This window comes from Platalea leucorodia (assembly GCF_965183815.1).
Source record: "Platalea leucorodia genome assembly, chromosome: 3".
Taxonomy (NCBI): domain Eukaryota; kingdom Metazoa; phylum Chordata; class Aves; order Pelecaniformes; family Threskiornithidae; genus Platalea; species Platalea leucorodia.
Window position 1 is genome coordinate 12,185,767 of NC_138825.1, and position 16,382 is coordinate 12,202,148.

At 44.4% G+C, this 16,382-nt stretch overlaps 1 protein-coding gene across 1 annotated transcript; it reads right to left on the minus strand.

The window, feature by feature from the left end:
* Positions 1-5,010: 5,010 nt before the first annotated feature.
* CHGB (chromogranin B) lies at positions 5,011-15,490 on the minus strand (the record flags this gene model as incomplete). The annotated part of the gene is made up of 5 exons (XM_082305439.1): positions 5,011-5,129; positions 6,334-8,108; positions 9,824-9,917; positions 11,213-11,256; positions 15,442-15,490. 5 exons carry the CDS (start codon positions 15,488-15,490, stop codon positions 5,046-5,048), a joined length of 2,046 nt encoding a protein of 681 aa, XP_082161565.1. The 3' UTR covers positions 5,011-5,045.
* Positions 15,491-16,382: the final 892 nt, after the last annotated feature.

A 16,382-nucleotide genomic window follows, 5' to 3' on the forward strand; every position in this document is an offset into this window, starting at 1 on the left:
TGTGAGCACTACTTAGCAACAACTAAAACATCAGTGTGTTATCAACATTATTCTCATCCTAAATCCAAAACACAGCACTATACCAGCTACTAAGAAGAAAATTAACTCTATCCCAGCTGAAACCAGGACAGTTTGTAAATTAAAATACCAAATATTTAAACAGAATGTCTCTATTAGTATTGCCTGTCATTTTCCTGAGAGTTGTTATATGTTCTTAAGATACGACTATTTTGAAAACTGCTATATGTATATATATTTATTCTACTGTTTTATCCTTCATGATGTGTAGCTTTTTTATTATTTTTTTTTTAACTTTGCATTTGCCATTTCAATTAAACTGCAGCATGTTTTTCCTAATGAGATTTATTTCCTTTTTCTTACTTTTCCCTCTTTTTGGAAAGAAAAAGGTCTAGCAGAGGCTTTAGGAGGAGAATACCCTTGCTGACTGCACCTCGTTGAACCCCCAGTGGGGAGCTTTAGGCCCATATGGGAGCTCGTAGAGCCAGCAGGACTTGGCTTCCATTCTTGAACTTACTCGTCAGGGGGAATCTGGAGCTTTGGGATCAAGTAATCAGACTTCATAAAGCTGTAACATTCTGTATATTGGTAAGAGTAATGCTCTTTTAGGACACCATTAGCTCAAAACAAAACAGGGCTTATTTTGTGTAAAGAAGCAGTTAAAGATTTGAGGTGAACAGGTACAGTATACCTTCAGGTTTTTGTCTACCTCTGTTCTGTTTTTCGTAAGCTTCCCATCTTTTTTTTTTCTGTTTTTATGGAAAGCTTTTCTTCTCTTCTGTGAAAAAAACATAAATGGAGGGATCATAGGTTTCACCATCTCCTCTGCATTCTACCAAGCGTGTGGATTTGAAAAACGTGCTTTGCCCTTCTCACCTTTCTGTGCAGTGTAAGTGTTGCACATCAGACGTAGGGAATAGAAATGCAATGTGTGGCTTTTAGTAAGTTTTTAAAAAATTGCTGTATTTTTCAACTTCTTTCAAGAATTAGTGGGGAAACAAGGGGGAGGGAAGAGAAGTTTTCCTTTATCTCCACACGTGCATACTGAAGGTAAACTGGGACTTTGAAAGCAGCCCACACCCAGTATGTGATGGAATTCTGAGACGACCTAGCTTAGAGCAATGGATAGGAGCCTGGAAGCTAGGGAAAGGCAAGAAAATTATGAAATCAGTGTAAGACAGGAGATTAATACCGAAAAATTATCTTTTGCCTCCATTTTCTTACCTGTAAAGCAGGCATAGGTACTTCTCTGCCGCTTCCATTGAACTGGTAGGTACACAGCTATCGTAGCACTATGAAGGTGTAAAAACTTACACAGTAATTAAGTTAAGCAACCAACATATGTTTTAAATCCTACTTGTTATCATATATAATGTAATAAAAATAATAACGGGGGGAATCTTTTATTAGTATAATAAAAAGATCAGTTTTGAGAAATAAGATTGGAGCACCTGAAAAATTACTTCAGACAAACTGGCTTCATTTCACCAGCCTTAACACAAACACGCTTTCAGTACTGAATCCTGTCCCTCATTTTTAAAATGCACCACAATCCTTGTAACAATGAAAGATGGTAAGAAACAATTCATGTGAAATAGTTCAAATAATTGTTTCAAACCAATGGAACATATTCTATATAGAATAGTGGAAGAGCACGTGTTGATGTAATGTTGTTCCTGTTTGAACTGAAACACATGAATAAACGGAACTAACGACTATAAAAGAGAAGCATTGTTGAAATGCAAGTTATGATTGTCTGAAACTCCAGGGAGGCTCTATGTTCTTACAAGTAACAAATTAGGAAAAATGCAGAACAAACGAGAAGAAAGAGAGTGCATCCTGTAAGAACTTAACATAAGTTGAAAAGTAACTGATGTACTGAAAAGCATCCCTAAGAGAAAAGACAAAAGCGGGGGTGAGGAAAAGGCAGGCGCTAAGCGCATACCTGTATTTAGTCTCCATAAAGCATAGCTCAGGAACCTGATAATCGCTAGAGCCTCCAGGCAGAATGCCCAAGACCTGTTATCTCCACAGGTATAAAACAATAAATTGGGATAATTTAATTTTGGTCAATGATGTGTAGATAAGGAACGGGGAAAGGTAGTGGATATTAAACCAGCGATGGGTTCCCTAAGGCAGGATTAACATCCTGACCGCCAAGTTGTGCGGAAGGCACCCTTTTGAAGGGGCAGAGAACTTGGTTCGGATGAGCAGGCGGAAAAGCCAATGTCCACCACTCAGGCCCATCTGCTGTACGAAGAGCCACGCTGGGACTGCGCCTTACATTACAGCACAGGCGCTTGTCAGGCCTAGCGCAGCTGTGGTTACAGGCAGCTGAGCCCAACTGCGGCCGCCTTCAAATGATTTTTTTAAAAACTCTCCTACAGCTTGAAATGGGCCACTTCCATCAGAAAAGAGCAGTTATTTTGCAGCCCGGCAATGAGCACGCTGTGTGTGTCTGCCCATGTTTCCATCTCCTGAAGTACTCACCTAAGCTTGAATCTGTACAATGAGGGCAGCAAAGGTGACCCAGGTGCTGTTTACACCTCAGAGGAACTTCAGCCTTCCTCTAGAGGCTGGCAGCGCCCAAGCTCAGCAGCCAACAAATTCTCAAGCTTCAGCTTCTATAATATACAGTGGGTGTCTGGCAGGGTCAGGGCCTGGTCTGGCAATGGTATCGCTGCGCTTTTAGTGACTCGGGAGCTCTTTTTATGCCTAGCTTTGGTCACAGCAGAGCATGCAACTGCCTTCACTATGCAAATTCACTGAAAATAGGAGCAGATGAGAAGGAATAAGTAGTTACCAAGCTTTCCATTCTTGTGTTTTACTAAAACTCCACACACCAAATTTACTATTAACCAGGGGTGCATAAGCCAGAAGAAAGACAGTTTTTCAGAAGCCAAAACCACTATTTCTCCTTCATTCGATTTCCTGGAACAAGGTCATGCATCTTATACACCAATACTTTTTTTTTTTTTTTTTAAATTGTACCACTTAGCTTCAATGGCAAAAGCAGGCAATTTGCCTTCAAATAATGCAAATTAATGTAAATTGTATTGGCTGTTTAAAAAAAAAGATCTAGCGTTACCCATCAAAAAATCTTGCATGGGCAATGCAAATGTGTAGATAAAAATGGACCAGGCAGGAGCAGTCAGAACAGCTACTTGGCTCTCAGGGCTTGCGGCGTCAGTCCCACAGAGCGACGTGAGCAGAACGGAGAAAGGTGACAGATAGAAGGGCTGTCACAAAGCTCTTGGAATCCATTGAATATTTGATTTTAAAGTCTTTCAAGGGACACGTTTTTATGCAAAACATTGGTGATTCATGAATGTATATTTGCATAAGCTAAGCTTTTAAAAAAGAAATCATTGCTAATGTTACATACTTGAACAATTTTGAAAGTTTTCTGTGCTACAGCTAAAGCTATTTGCTTCTAGGTATGTACATACTCACAGAGGCTTTTACTCATACTAGCTGGGGGAAGAAAGTACCACACTGCAATACTTATTGTATATAATACAATACTGATTGTAAATTTTAAAAGGGAGAGTCTCAGCATTTGAAGACAGCAAACAAAGTATTTCTGCAGCTGGGACACTTTCAAGCTTGCCTTACTGTTGCTGGAAAAGTCTGTTGAAAACATTGTCCTACTGAAGTCAAAATTCTGTCAACTTCTTTGAGCCAGGATTCGAATTTCATTACCTTAAGCAAACAAAATGAAACATTTGCGTGGTCTTACCAAAATCCCTAGGCATAGACATGCTCACACAGTTCAAGGATCAGTAGCTCACTGAATATTTTCAGTTCATCTTGCCTTGGAGTTAATAGGAGACTATGTTTGTGTTTTAATGAGCAGGTGGACTAAATGGGTTAAGCTGGGATGACAGATCATGTTTACTGATAATGTGACCCAGCTGAATTCTTTGTTATAGCTCCTGTCTCCTGTGTGTGGTGTTATACAAGCAACTGAAGACACTGTCACAGCAGAAAGTCTGTAAAAACACACAATTGGAGAAGTTAAATTAAATTGAACCCCAGATATTTGGAGTAATTGAAACTAATTATGGGATCATTTCTTTTACTACTTCGTAGCGTCATAAGATCGCCAAATGGCTCCTTCCACACACCACTTGTTCTCCGCAAGACATCGTACAGTTTATTCCACAGAGCCCATCCTGCCCCCAGCTCGCTGGCTGCTCAGAAACTCACTTTGTGCAAGATCAGCCCTGCTCCAGTGTGGCGCACAGGCTCTGTAACACTTCTCACCATGACCTGCTTGCCTGCGGTAGGCGGGAAGAACATGTTGGCAAACCATGTTCAGTAGGTGATTAAATTAATGGGACTACTTAGTCTGAGTAAGTGGCAAAACCAATCCACTACATAATGCATTGATTCTGAAGCACCACGTGCTTTCCAAATTAGCAAGCATCCGTTCGGTGTGGCAACCTCTTTGCTTCTTTAATGACTGATTTCCAGAACTAAATAATTCACGGGACATTTCTGAGTTACTGGAGCAAATTAATTGGCATTCTTTCTTACCTCTTGTGCTCTTGCTAACTGGTAAATGAAAGGTACAGACGGGCTCCCTGTAACTTTTAAAAAATACTGGTGAACCACAAGTCAACATTTTGTACACAATCTATCCATCTGGTACAGCTTACTTTGAAATAGCCCCATCAGTCAAATAAGAAAGGAGAAAGTTTGGTCCAAGATCAATGTTTTTTATTATTTCAAACTCAGACAAATGTATTTCTGAAGAACACTAACAATTATTTTCGCAAGCATATTAAAAATATCTGCCTTGCATGAAAGGTTATAATACTAAAATTCATGCTATTCAGATCTCAATAGCATAATAGCAAATTAAAGACATTTTCAGCTGTATAAATCACTACACTATAGTGGACAGTAAATAGTATTTCCTGGTTTTAGGGCAAACAACAATCCAGTGGCAGTGAATTTACCACAAAATACACATATTGTGAGTACAGCTATACCTAGCTTTGAAAGGCAAAAGCAGATCATCTTCAGCCTCTCCTGTTGTCATTGAACTTCTCAGCTATTTTCTGCAGCTCCAAATCCATAGCGGCCAGGTTTTCCACTTCTTTTTCCTGTGAAAACATAAAGAATGTTTTAACACATCCAATAACGTTGGCAAATGTTTTGTTCCATGAAAATGAGAGACAAAGACCATTTCTGAGGCAGACATCTCCTGCTACTTGCTGGTCCCTGGGCAGCTTGCTGGGGCGGGAAGTATTAACAGCAGTGCAGCACATACTTTGTGCAATTTCCTGCTTTTAACTGAATTAGGGCTGGGGAAAGCATCAAAATACTTGTTCTGAGAGCTGGATCTAATTACAGCTTGACTTTTTAGCTTTAAAGCACCATTATCTAGTAGTGACCTCCTGCTATCTCACAGCTGCCGCCCCCTGCACCATGCAGTCACTTCTGCCCAGGTGAAGCTCCCTTAGGAGGCTACAACCTTACGATCACAGTGCTTCTGGCTTACGACACACAGCAAGCATGGTGTGCAACAAGAGGAACACCTCCACATTACCAGATGCTAGGGAGAAAAAAAATTATGCAGCCAACTCCTGTTTATTATGATGACTTGCTAACACCATTTAACCTCTATATAAATTAGTATTAAACCTCCACTGCTCCCAGCTCTGCTTTACGCGATAGATACAGTGACATACACGAGGAGCATCCAGCTGATGCGTGTAAACGCAGTTTTCCTGGACACCGAAGCAGAACGGGAAGTCCGACAAGAAAAGGATTCACATACCTGGGAACCACATGCACGAACTGGGCTTACAAGCGCAAGCAAGGTAATTTGTAAATTGCAAGCTCTGCAATTACAGCCGGGAAGACAATGGACAGCTGAATTTCACTCTAAGTGTCCAACTTAGTTTTCAAATGTACATTTTAAACAACCCCACAGACCAAGTGGTGCTTGCTAGTTACCTGTCTGCTCCTGCTGCAACAGGCATCTTTGTTTTATTAGTCTGTGAAACCCTAGAGGGAGAGGTAGGGCCCAAACAGGAAGAAAATCTCCTTTCTCTTCCTGTCTTGCAGCAGACAGAAGCTAATGAAGATGCACATTGTCTTTATTTTACAAACTGTGCCCTGGGGTAGTTCCATTGAATTCATTCAAAGAAAGATTTTTAAATCACTGAAGATCTGTCTCTCAATGTGACTTAATCTTGTTTGTGTTTTTCCATGCAGTTTACCAGCTGCCTTGGGAATGGATTGAGAAATGTGCATGTAAAGTCAGCTTCCCCTAGCTTTTCAGAAAAACACCTGCACACATACCTCCTCTTCTGTCAGAGGCCTCTGGCTCAGACTTCCTCTGTCATTCCTGATCACGTGACGCCTTTTCGCATCTTCTCCAGAACTGTACAACTCTGGGAATTCAGCCGATTTCTTCCTGTAATTCAGAAGTTGTGCAAGTTGATCCATCTTGTTGTATTGCCTTTTCATATCGTATCTGTTCATTTTGCTAAGATTCCTCTTCTCGGTGCGTCCGTGGTTCAGGACACTTAGGATTTGCTTTTTCTCCCACCAGTCATAGTCATTATATTCAGGGAAAAGACTCTTCTCGTTCAGGGTGGGCCTGCCTTCCTCTTTGCCCTCCAGAAGCTGCTCTCCTGTGCTGTCCCTTTTCTCAAAGTGACGGCTTTTCCACCACAGCAGTGGGTAGAAAGGGCTGTAGGATGCTGTGGTTCTCTTCTCATTCTCTGCAGGGAAATGGCTTCCGTACTCTTCCCTCTCTGCATGTCTTCCCTCCTCCATAGTCTCCTCTTCATTTTCCATCTGATCACTGCTGTGATGCTTCTTTTCTACTTCCTCCTCCTCCTCGCTGTTGCCAGGGTAGTGCTGCTGCTCTACACTGTCCTCAGTGCTGTAGTGTCTTCTGGCCTGCCCTTTGCGCTCTTGAGTGTACGCTTTCTGTGACCCTTCATCTTCACTGTCCCACAAGCGGTATCTCCCTCCAGCACGATGCTGCTTCTCCTTGCTGCCACCACTGAGATACCTGTCCAGCTCTTCCTCACTTTCATCTCCAAGATACGTCCTTCCCTCAGAATGGTGCCTCCTTGCCTCACGTGATCCATCACGGTGTCTCCTCTCCTCTCGCCATTTCTCATTGCTTTCTTCACTGTGGTGATGCCTCTTGTTTTCTTCTTCACTGCTCTCTTCACTCTGCTTCCACCTTTCTCTGTACTCCTCGCTTCCCTGGTCTGCATGCCTCTTCTCCTCCACCTGTTCAGACCCCTGCCTCCCATGATAACCACTCTTCTCCTCATGCTGCTGCTCAGACTCTTCATGATGTTTCTGATGGTGGTTCCTTTTGTCCCAGAGATGGGCCTCCTGTGTGTTTGATTGCTCAGCTAGTTCCTCTTTCTCGCCACCATGGCTCCTCTTCTCTTCAGAGGAGTCACCCATTCTATGCTTCCCATGATAATGTCTGGGTTTGTAGGGCTGCTTTTCCTCTTCTGTTTCTTCACTCTCATCAGATTCTTCATGCTCTTGCTGATGGGAGAAATCATGTTCCTTAGACTCATGGTGGTATTTTTCACTTCTTTCTTCCTCTGCCTCTCCCTCTTCACCTTCATGAATTCTTTTGTAAGGGCTCTGCATTCCCTCCTCCGAATGCCAGTGGCCCATGGGGCGCTGATCATTCCCATCAGGTAACTCCTCTGTGCTCGCACCTCCAGAGTGGGACTTGTTGTTGAGAACAGCATGCTCTACCTCTCCGTCATGATGGTTGCTCTCTTTGCTTTCTTCTTCACTGTGGTAGCTCTTCTCCTCCTCTCTTCTAATTTCCTGATAGTGTTTCTTTTCTTCTGTATGAAGTCTCTCTTCTTGAATAGGCGTGTGGTGTCCATCCTCCTCTTCCTTGTTCTTACCTTCCTCGTGAGCGAGTTTCTCCTCATCACTTCCTTTCATGTACTTTTTAGATTCCTCTTCTGCCTGACTTTGTTCTTTATCCAAACTCGCAGTATGATGTTTTTCAATCTCTGCTGGGTCTTTCAAATGCCTCACTTCAAGTTGTTCGTTTTCACTTCTCTCTCTGTCATTTCTACCACCTACAATAACAAAAGCAGCATAATGAAGTAATCCAACTGTCCACTGAAGCGTTATTTCAGTTTAAATAGATAACTGGCTTCCGAAAGTAGCAAGAAGATTTGGACAGAATTAATTTTTTAATTCTGCTTTTAAAATTAGTCATTTTCTCATATTTTGTATGTTTGCCTGGAAAATCATTAACTAGTTTTCATTTAATTAGGCATTTTAAAAGTTCCATTGAAGCTTCCAGCATTATTTTTCCTCTTTGGATTTTTTCTTTGTTTGTGATCACATTTTTAATATTTAATTAACTCTCATTCCCATTAAAATATCAATGGGATCTGGAGTTGTGTTCAGTTCTTTGGATGTCAGGCCTTATCCATCACATATGCTTATTCACAAAAAAGACAACCATCTATTTCAAACTACTCGAAAATATCTGGGGCTTTTAGCAAATTTTAAAAGTTCTAAATTGACTGGAAAAAAAAAAAAAAGTCTGTTACTTTGCAATAATTATGTTTAACCAAACCATGCTCCTTCCACTATTTCCAAAATGCTAAATCAAAGTCTGACTCTGACCACAATGGTTACAGTATATTTCTATGAAGACATTTCTGCTTCACTTGTGTCTGAGTAACACCAGGAATAGATCACAAATCCTGCAAGTTTTCAGACAACAGCTGTACAGATTTAAAAATAGTTCATTATTTCTGAAAAGCTTCTCATTATCTGATATTCTTGGAGGAGATCTGTCTAATGGCACAAATATGGTCCTTACCCTCTCTTTCCAGTAAGTGTTTTTTCATTTTCCAAAACATTTCTGAAACTAACAATGTCATAAACAAAGCTTGATGCCTGATGGCATTCAGCATCTCCTAGAAATTTGGGGATGAGTTCGATACAAATACATGTATTCCCAAAGCCCAAACCCCACCCTCTTCTGATGACTGTATTAGGGCCATGCATTATTCCCTCTATAAACAAGCAGGAGACAGATGGGTTTCATTATTGCTTCTTGCTGGCAGGTAAGTTCAAGAGCCTTTTTATTGCTCTGTAATCAAATAAATATAACTGGGCAGAAAAGAAAGATGTGCATTCTGCAGTTCGGCACAGTGTCAAACTTAACCACACTTCACTACAGAGAGTAATCAAGCATGCAAACAGGCTCACACCTCGACATCGAGGCAGCTAAGCACCACGCTGCAGGAATGAGCTCATCTGAAATTAGCACTCCCACAGGGAGCTTTCAACACATGTCTCCAGACCTCCAGAATCAGTACTACAAACTTAAATGGTTTCTGGGCTGAGCAGAAGACTCCACTCTCCTGAGCTGGGTGCAGATTCAGTTGCCACCAGGCGCAGGAGCCCTACTGATTTAAGTGGCAGTTATCTGAAGCCAGTTTCTACCCTCTGGGATGCATTCAGCATGTGGTTCAAACCCGGTCACATTTTTTTGATCTCTCAGGCTACCTAAAGAGCTTGTCTAGTTCTCTCAGACTCTCCAGGTGGCTTAAGTAGAGAGCCACACATGTTAGCTAAGAATCCCTGACAGTTACCAGGTCAGGCTGTTTGCTCTTTGAGCAAGACAGACTAAACAGAAGGAAATCGGAATTTTGACACTGAAATTTGGAGGCACCAGTTTCACATGGGCTGAAATAACAGTTCACCAGCTCCAACAGAAGAGAGAATCCATCTACCAAATTCCTTTCACAAGTTCAGATAACATTGTACTTACTCTTCTTCAGGATTTCTTTGCATTCAGGATTAATTGGTGGTGCATTTGGCTTAGATAGAGCATTGGACAGAACTTCCACTATGCACTGTGTTACCTAAAAGAAACAAAACAGGAGAAAAAATTCTCATGGCAAAAACGGAGATCCTACTTCTGAACCAGTTAGTGAGGAAAGCTAATTTAAGATTAGAGTTCAGCCTAATATTTATGAGTTTTGAGTAATCCCCAGCTCTACCACAACTTCCTGTGCATTTGGGCAACAAGTGCTTTGCTCCTCACTCCCATACCAGTAAGAAGAGGACAGTCATTAGCTCTTTTTATCTCCCCTTTTGTTTGCATAGGTCACGGGGTTCTTTTGTACATTTAAAATATTAAATACTCTATTAAGTACAAAGGAGAGTCAAACAACATGTGGTAACGGCACCCTACAAAAAAAAAAATAACCAACACAACACACATTCAAAAGATGAGGATCATCCTGTAGAATCTGTCCAAAGGTGTTACCAGAAGTATTGCTTGGATTGCCAATAAACCAAACCCACCTTTATATCCTCTATAAGTAACATGCTCCACATTTTTTCATGTGTGTGTGCTGTAAGCCCTGCCTCTTTTAGCGCTTAACATTCAACTGGATAGTCTTCTGGAAGCAGAAGAAAATGATAGATTTAGGGAAGTCACACAACCTCCTCTAATCGTAAGTGCTACCAAAGTAGCATGCAAAATTATTTTCAAGCGTTGAAGTTGTTGGTTGTGAGCAAGCGCTCAGATCATCAGTGGTACGAGAGTCTCAGGCTGACAATCTGGGTGGCTGGATGGGAGGAGACAATAAAACATTTCTATAGCCATTTGTCTTTTAACTGTTTTTAGTTATTACCAGGTGTTTACTAATCTAAATAATCACACTATCAACCAGTGGAGAGGGTCTGATGTCAGGTTAGAGGGTCTGAGAGGAGCTAATGGCATTTATTTAATCAAACAGGTTAAAAATCTCTTTCCAGAGCAGGAGATGAGAGGACTGCATTAGAAAGTCCATTACATCGTTGGTAACTGTAGATATTTCATCTTTCCTCAAAGTTGCCATCTCACTTTTTACACTCCAATAACATGTACTATCAAATAATACTTCAGATCATTTTTTGGGCAGCTGTACAACGTAGAGTTTCAAAAGTACCACACTGACACAAGAAGCCGGCTTCCATTTTCATCAAATGCACCGAAGCGCATGCAGGTATCTTCTGACAGCTAAAGGGACTCTGAGTTCCACATCACCAATGATCTCTTAAGAGTTTACCCTTAGGAAAAAAAAAGCATTACCCTGAGAGTTTAAAGACAAAACATGGAGAGCATGTGACTGATATTTTCTGAGGTTTGCTCTGACATACAGCTACTCACCATTTCTTCAATATGGTCTTTTTCCACTGGAACTCCGCTGACACCTAGAAGAAAAGCAAACTATTACCTATTAATCCTAGCAACAAGCATCACTGACAGGAGTCCTCAGTCAAACTGGTCCGATGAGATGGCTTGAGTTTTGCATTGGCAGGTCAGTAAACCCCATATATTTTGCATTTCATCTTTTCTTATTCAGGATGGAAAATGCAGCCCAGCATGAGAGAAGAGGCATGTTGACATTTCTATCACAAAAAGAATATACACCAAAAAACAGAAAGCAATATTTATATTCCAAGACCGGAGCTTTACTGCAAGTCAGGTCGTCATGTAGTTGTACCTGTTTGGTGGTAAAAAAAACAGGAAACAAGCAAGGCCTGTTTGCACCCCGAGAACCTTTTGGCTTCTGCAAGGGGCTCCGAGAGCCCCACCTCCACCTCCCCAGTGCCCCACCTCCACCTCCCCAGTAGGAGAACATTCTTCAAGGCTTTAAAGCAACTACTGTCCCAATCCTACTGGAGAAATCCTGTCTTGCTTGGATAGGAGGTGGCTCCTGGAGGGAAGGACAGAGCCAGAAGGGACAAGAAAACTTCCATTCACTGAGTGGTCCATTATCACCGCAAGAAGCAAGCAAAAAAAAAAAAAAAAAAAAATCAAATCCCAGTGGAAAACACTACTCCGGAAGGAAGTGGCACAACCCATCTCTCTCTCTCTGTGTCCTGAGGACATGTGGGGTAATTCACACCTCCTTGCACCAGTTCTACCATACCTGGTCCAAGGTATTTGCTTTTGGAAAGAAGCTGTTGCAAATGAAACCTCCATGCTGTTTTATTTTGCCATCACTGCTGCAATATGTCTCCAGCTGGTTAATGAGCTTGCTACTGTGCATTACTAATAAACCATGTCACTTCTCATCCACCTTGAGATTTGCAGAAGTGAAGTTAAGTCTGCCAGCCACACACAAGTACACAGAAGCAAGGCTTATTGTATCATGGCTTCACAGACTTACCATATGGTATATAATCACAGTACACAAACGTACAGCTTGGAGTGCAGTTCTGAAGTTCTTACACAAGTCAGGATATTCTTAAATACATCTATTTATATACATGTCTCCGCAATACTGCTTGGTTGGGACAGTGAGAGATCTTCTGTAACAGATGAACACAAAGCAGATTATGGATACAAAGGGGATAAACGAAGGTAAACACCTTACAGCATCAGGAAAACTAACACGGCCCCAAGAAAGTTTCCTGCAGAGCAGACAGGAACACATACCCTTGCACTACGGAAAGCAGCAAAACCTTTCTTCTTTTCTGTGTCTGCAGAGGAAGCAGGCATCCCCTTGAGCAGTGACTGTGTAATAACCAAATACAATACAATAATAACTCTCTTGATATTTCTACTGTCCTCTATTTTTGCTCTCCCAAACACATATGTAGGAATGTGCTTCTCCAGCCCCCGTCTCTTCTCTGCGTATACAACTGCGATCAGAGAAGGGAATCCACACAAGGATAGCACAGAAGGGATTCCCCTAAAATAGCACCACATCTCTACCCCATCCTTTCCCCAGAATGCCAGGTGGTGTATGGGGGAGATGGTGCTATACAGAGCCATCCCTCTCCCCCATCTTTTGCGTTCAGTGCTGACTGAGCCAGGCTTTAAGTTACTTTATTTACTAACCTAGTATGCAAATAACGACCACACTGCACAGTGCTGATGCCGCTGCAGTCTAACCTGCCTGCATCCTCCATCTGAGCATGGAGGATAAGGATGTACGTACACGTGGGGGCAGGAGACTGGCAGCAAAGTCCCTTCTACTAAAAAAAGTGTTATGCACTAAAAGGATACTCTCCCAATCCCACAGGGGTTGGGGACACTGCTCTTATGGCACGAGCTGCCCACAGTCACCACTTACATGTAAGCAGAGGGGATGACCTGCTTCATTGCCTCTTCTTGACGAGGCTCCTCTGGTCCTCCAGCCCACGAGAAATCATGACATGCACATGGGCAAACATCTGTTTTTGTCCTTTTAGTGATACTGCCACAGCACATCTCCTGTGAGTTACACCCAGTTGATGTGATAAAGCACAGAACAGACAAACTTCTGAACGTCTTTTGCTCTTAGAGATGCCAACGTCGGGCTGCCTCTCGAGCGCTATGTCAGTGGTGCGGGAATATAAAGTCAGGTTGTACTCACTGCCTTTGCCCTGTCATTCCAAAGCTCCCGCCTCTCCAAGGAGATTTACAGATAGGTTAATGACCATTAAGCAAGTGCTTGCTTAATGATGAAAGCTGACATGCACAGACAAAGAGGAAGCATTAGGCTACCATAATGATGTCAGAAGAAGTAAATGGTATTGGACATGTCATATTAACCTGCCCGGAGGAACAAAATGAGGATCCAATTCATCCCAGAGCCTGAAATAATATATTGAGGCAGCTGCTCTGCCAGAGCTGAGATAGGAAGCCTGTGGGGAGCCAGCATACCTCACTTTAAACCAGTGCTGGCAGCGCTAGCCTGTGCCAGCTGGCAAGAGCTCCCTCGGGGCCACCTGCCAGCTGGAGATGGCTGACCAATGCCTCTGCCTTCCTCCCCACATGTGCTCAGGAGGGGTGAAGCCATCACTCCGGCACTGCCGACACTGCCGGGTGGCAGGGCACCCACCCACCGGGCTTGCGGGGACACAGCAGACGGTACAACCACAGGGTTTCACAGCAGAAACAAAGTCACAGCACACACGGAGACGGAAATCCTTCCCCTGCCCATGCAGAAAACCAGACCGCAGACCCACAAAGTAAAGCAAAGCCCTGGGCCTGCTTCCTCCTCCTGAACCAAATCTGCCCAGGCAGTTACAATCAGATTATCTGATTTTGCAGAAGTGCTGAGCGCTGATGAAGATCACAAAAAAGGATGAGAAATGCACAACAAATTCACGCAGCGTTTGCTTGCATCTCCAAGATTGGGACAGATCTTTTGGTGGGTCCCTGATGAAATCCCCACATGGCTTTGTTTCATCAATGCCGATGACTCAGTGCAGTGCCATTGCTCATCAAAATGTCAGCAAAAACCCCTCCTAGGAAAGATCACAGAAACTTTGGCATATTGATTTGCAGAAGGAGCACTAGAAAGTTCTTGAAGTTAATGTTTCACTGATTCCCAGCCCCAAACAAACTCCATTGATTCTGGCTGACATTTGAAAGCAAGATAGCCAAAAAGGATGCAAAGAGATACCTGACCTGTTTGATGGCATAAACAGGCAAAACCATTTGGTAAGAAATTGCCATGGGATCTGTGGAATAAGTCTGGTGAGCTTCTCTGGGTTGGCATCTCTCCCCCCACCTTCTGCCCTCCCCTTTGATTACAATAAAGGCACTTGAAGGTAGTCAACTTCATTACAGAGTTTCTGTATAAGTCCCAGAAGTGTTTCCATGTGGAGACCTCTAATATACCTAAAGCCGAATTACTCAACCCAGAATGACACCGATTCTTTCAAGAAATGATGTAATATGCATAAAAAGCTATAAAGCCAAGCGATCACCTCATCCTATTGTGTTTAATCTTCATTTCACAGGATGGTTTTAATATTTAATGCCACATGCCAAAAAAATTTTCTGTTAGTTAAAGCTGCAGACCTGCTACTTCCCAATGACCTCCCAGTATCAAGCACCAGCTGGCAAAAATCTAGCAACACCGCTGGAATAAAATTATACCGAGGAGTCTTTGTGGAAAGAAATTGTACCGGGGGAGAAAAATAAGTTAAAAGTACCCGACCAGTCCCGGCGCGGCGTGAGGCGAAAGGCCGGTCACCGTCTGCCTGGCAGCGGCGAGCAGAGGGGGGCGGTGGCCGGGGCACAGCGCGGGCAGCCCGGCGGCCCGCCGCCCCCTCAGGGCTCCGCAGCCCCCCGCTCTAGCGCTGCCGCCTTCCTCAAGCCCCGGCCCGACCTCACCCTCCCTCTCACCGGGCCGGCCGGAGGGGCGACCCGGGGTTACGCAGGACGGTCCGGGCATGACGTCATGCACCCACCGATGGCGTCACCCCTCCGGCAGCGGGGCGCTCCACCGCTCTTCAGAAGCAAACCCTTCCACCCCCCTCAAACCACCCCGCGGCCAGTGGGGCTTTTCACTCGCCTCTCCCTCACGGCCAGGGCGGGCTTCGCCGGACTCGCCGCTGAGGGAGCTCAACGGCCGCCCTCCCCTCGGGGCGGGCCGCGCCCGCGCCCCCGCTCACCTGCCAGGGCGGCGGCCCCCAGGAGTACGAGCAGCGCCAGCGGCCCCATGCTCGGCTCGGCTCGGCTCGGCGGCTCGCCGCTATTTAAAGGGGGGAGCGGGGGCGGAGGAGACGGGCGGGGGGCGCCGCCGGGAGCCTGCGTCACTCCGAGCCCCCGGGGGCGGCGCCGCCGCCGCCCCCCCTTGTCCTCTCCCCCCGCCGCAGGCCGCCCCCTCCCCTCCCTCCCTCCCTCCCTCCCCTCCCTCCATCCCGGCCCCCGCGGCTCGCCAGCACGGGGGAAGTTTCTCCCAGGCTGGGAAAGCCGAGCTCATTTTCCCTTTGCAACTACCACATCTCTTCCTTCTGCCTCCCCCACCCCCCGAATATTCCTCGTACCCCATTACATCTCCCCGCCCCGCCATCCCCTCAGAAAAGGAGAAAAGCGGGGTTTCCCTGCCCCTTTCTCCAGCTCAGAGGATGCGGCATCATCCTTGGGTCTTTCCCACCGTCAGGATGCTGAGCCTCTACCTACAGGGGGGAGGTGCGGTAATCCATCCCTCTGGAACAGCTTTCACAAGAAATCACCGCTGCATTTCCACATCCATTTCTGATCTAAGCCTTTTCAGGTGCTGCTGCAGCCTTTTTTTCCTGCAAGGTTTCTGTCCCTTCCACTCAAATCATTGCCCGCCCCTGCACACAGCAAACCCAGAACCAGAGAACGACTGGAAGGTGATCCCCGCACTTATGTCATCTGGTGAGTGAGTGACACGCAGTGCTCCTCAAGAGTTTTACCGGGGAAATCACTGCTTTTAGCATCCGTCTCCACAGGCAAACCTCTTATTTACTGTGATTTACTCTGGGGAGCCAGAGCAAACCTACAGAGATCAAGTTTTACATAATTTTCTTAAACAGCCCTCACTGTCCCGATTAGTCCTTGATGGACTGGAAAGCACAAATGACAA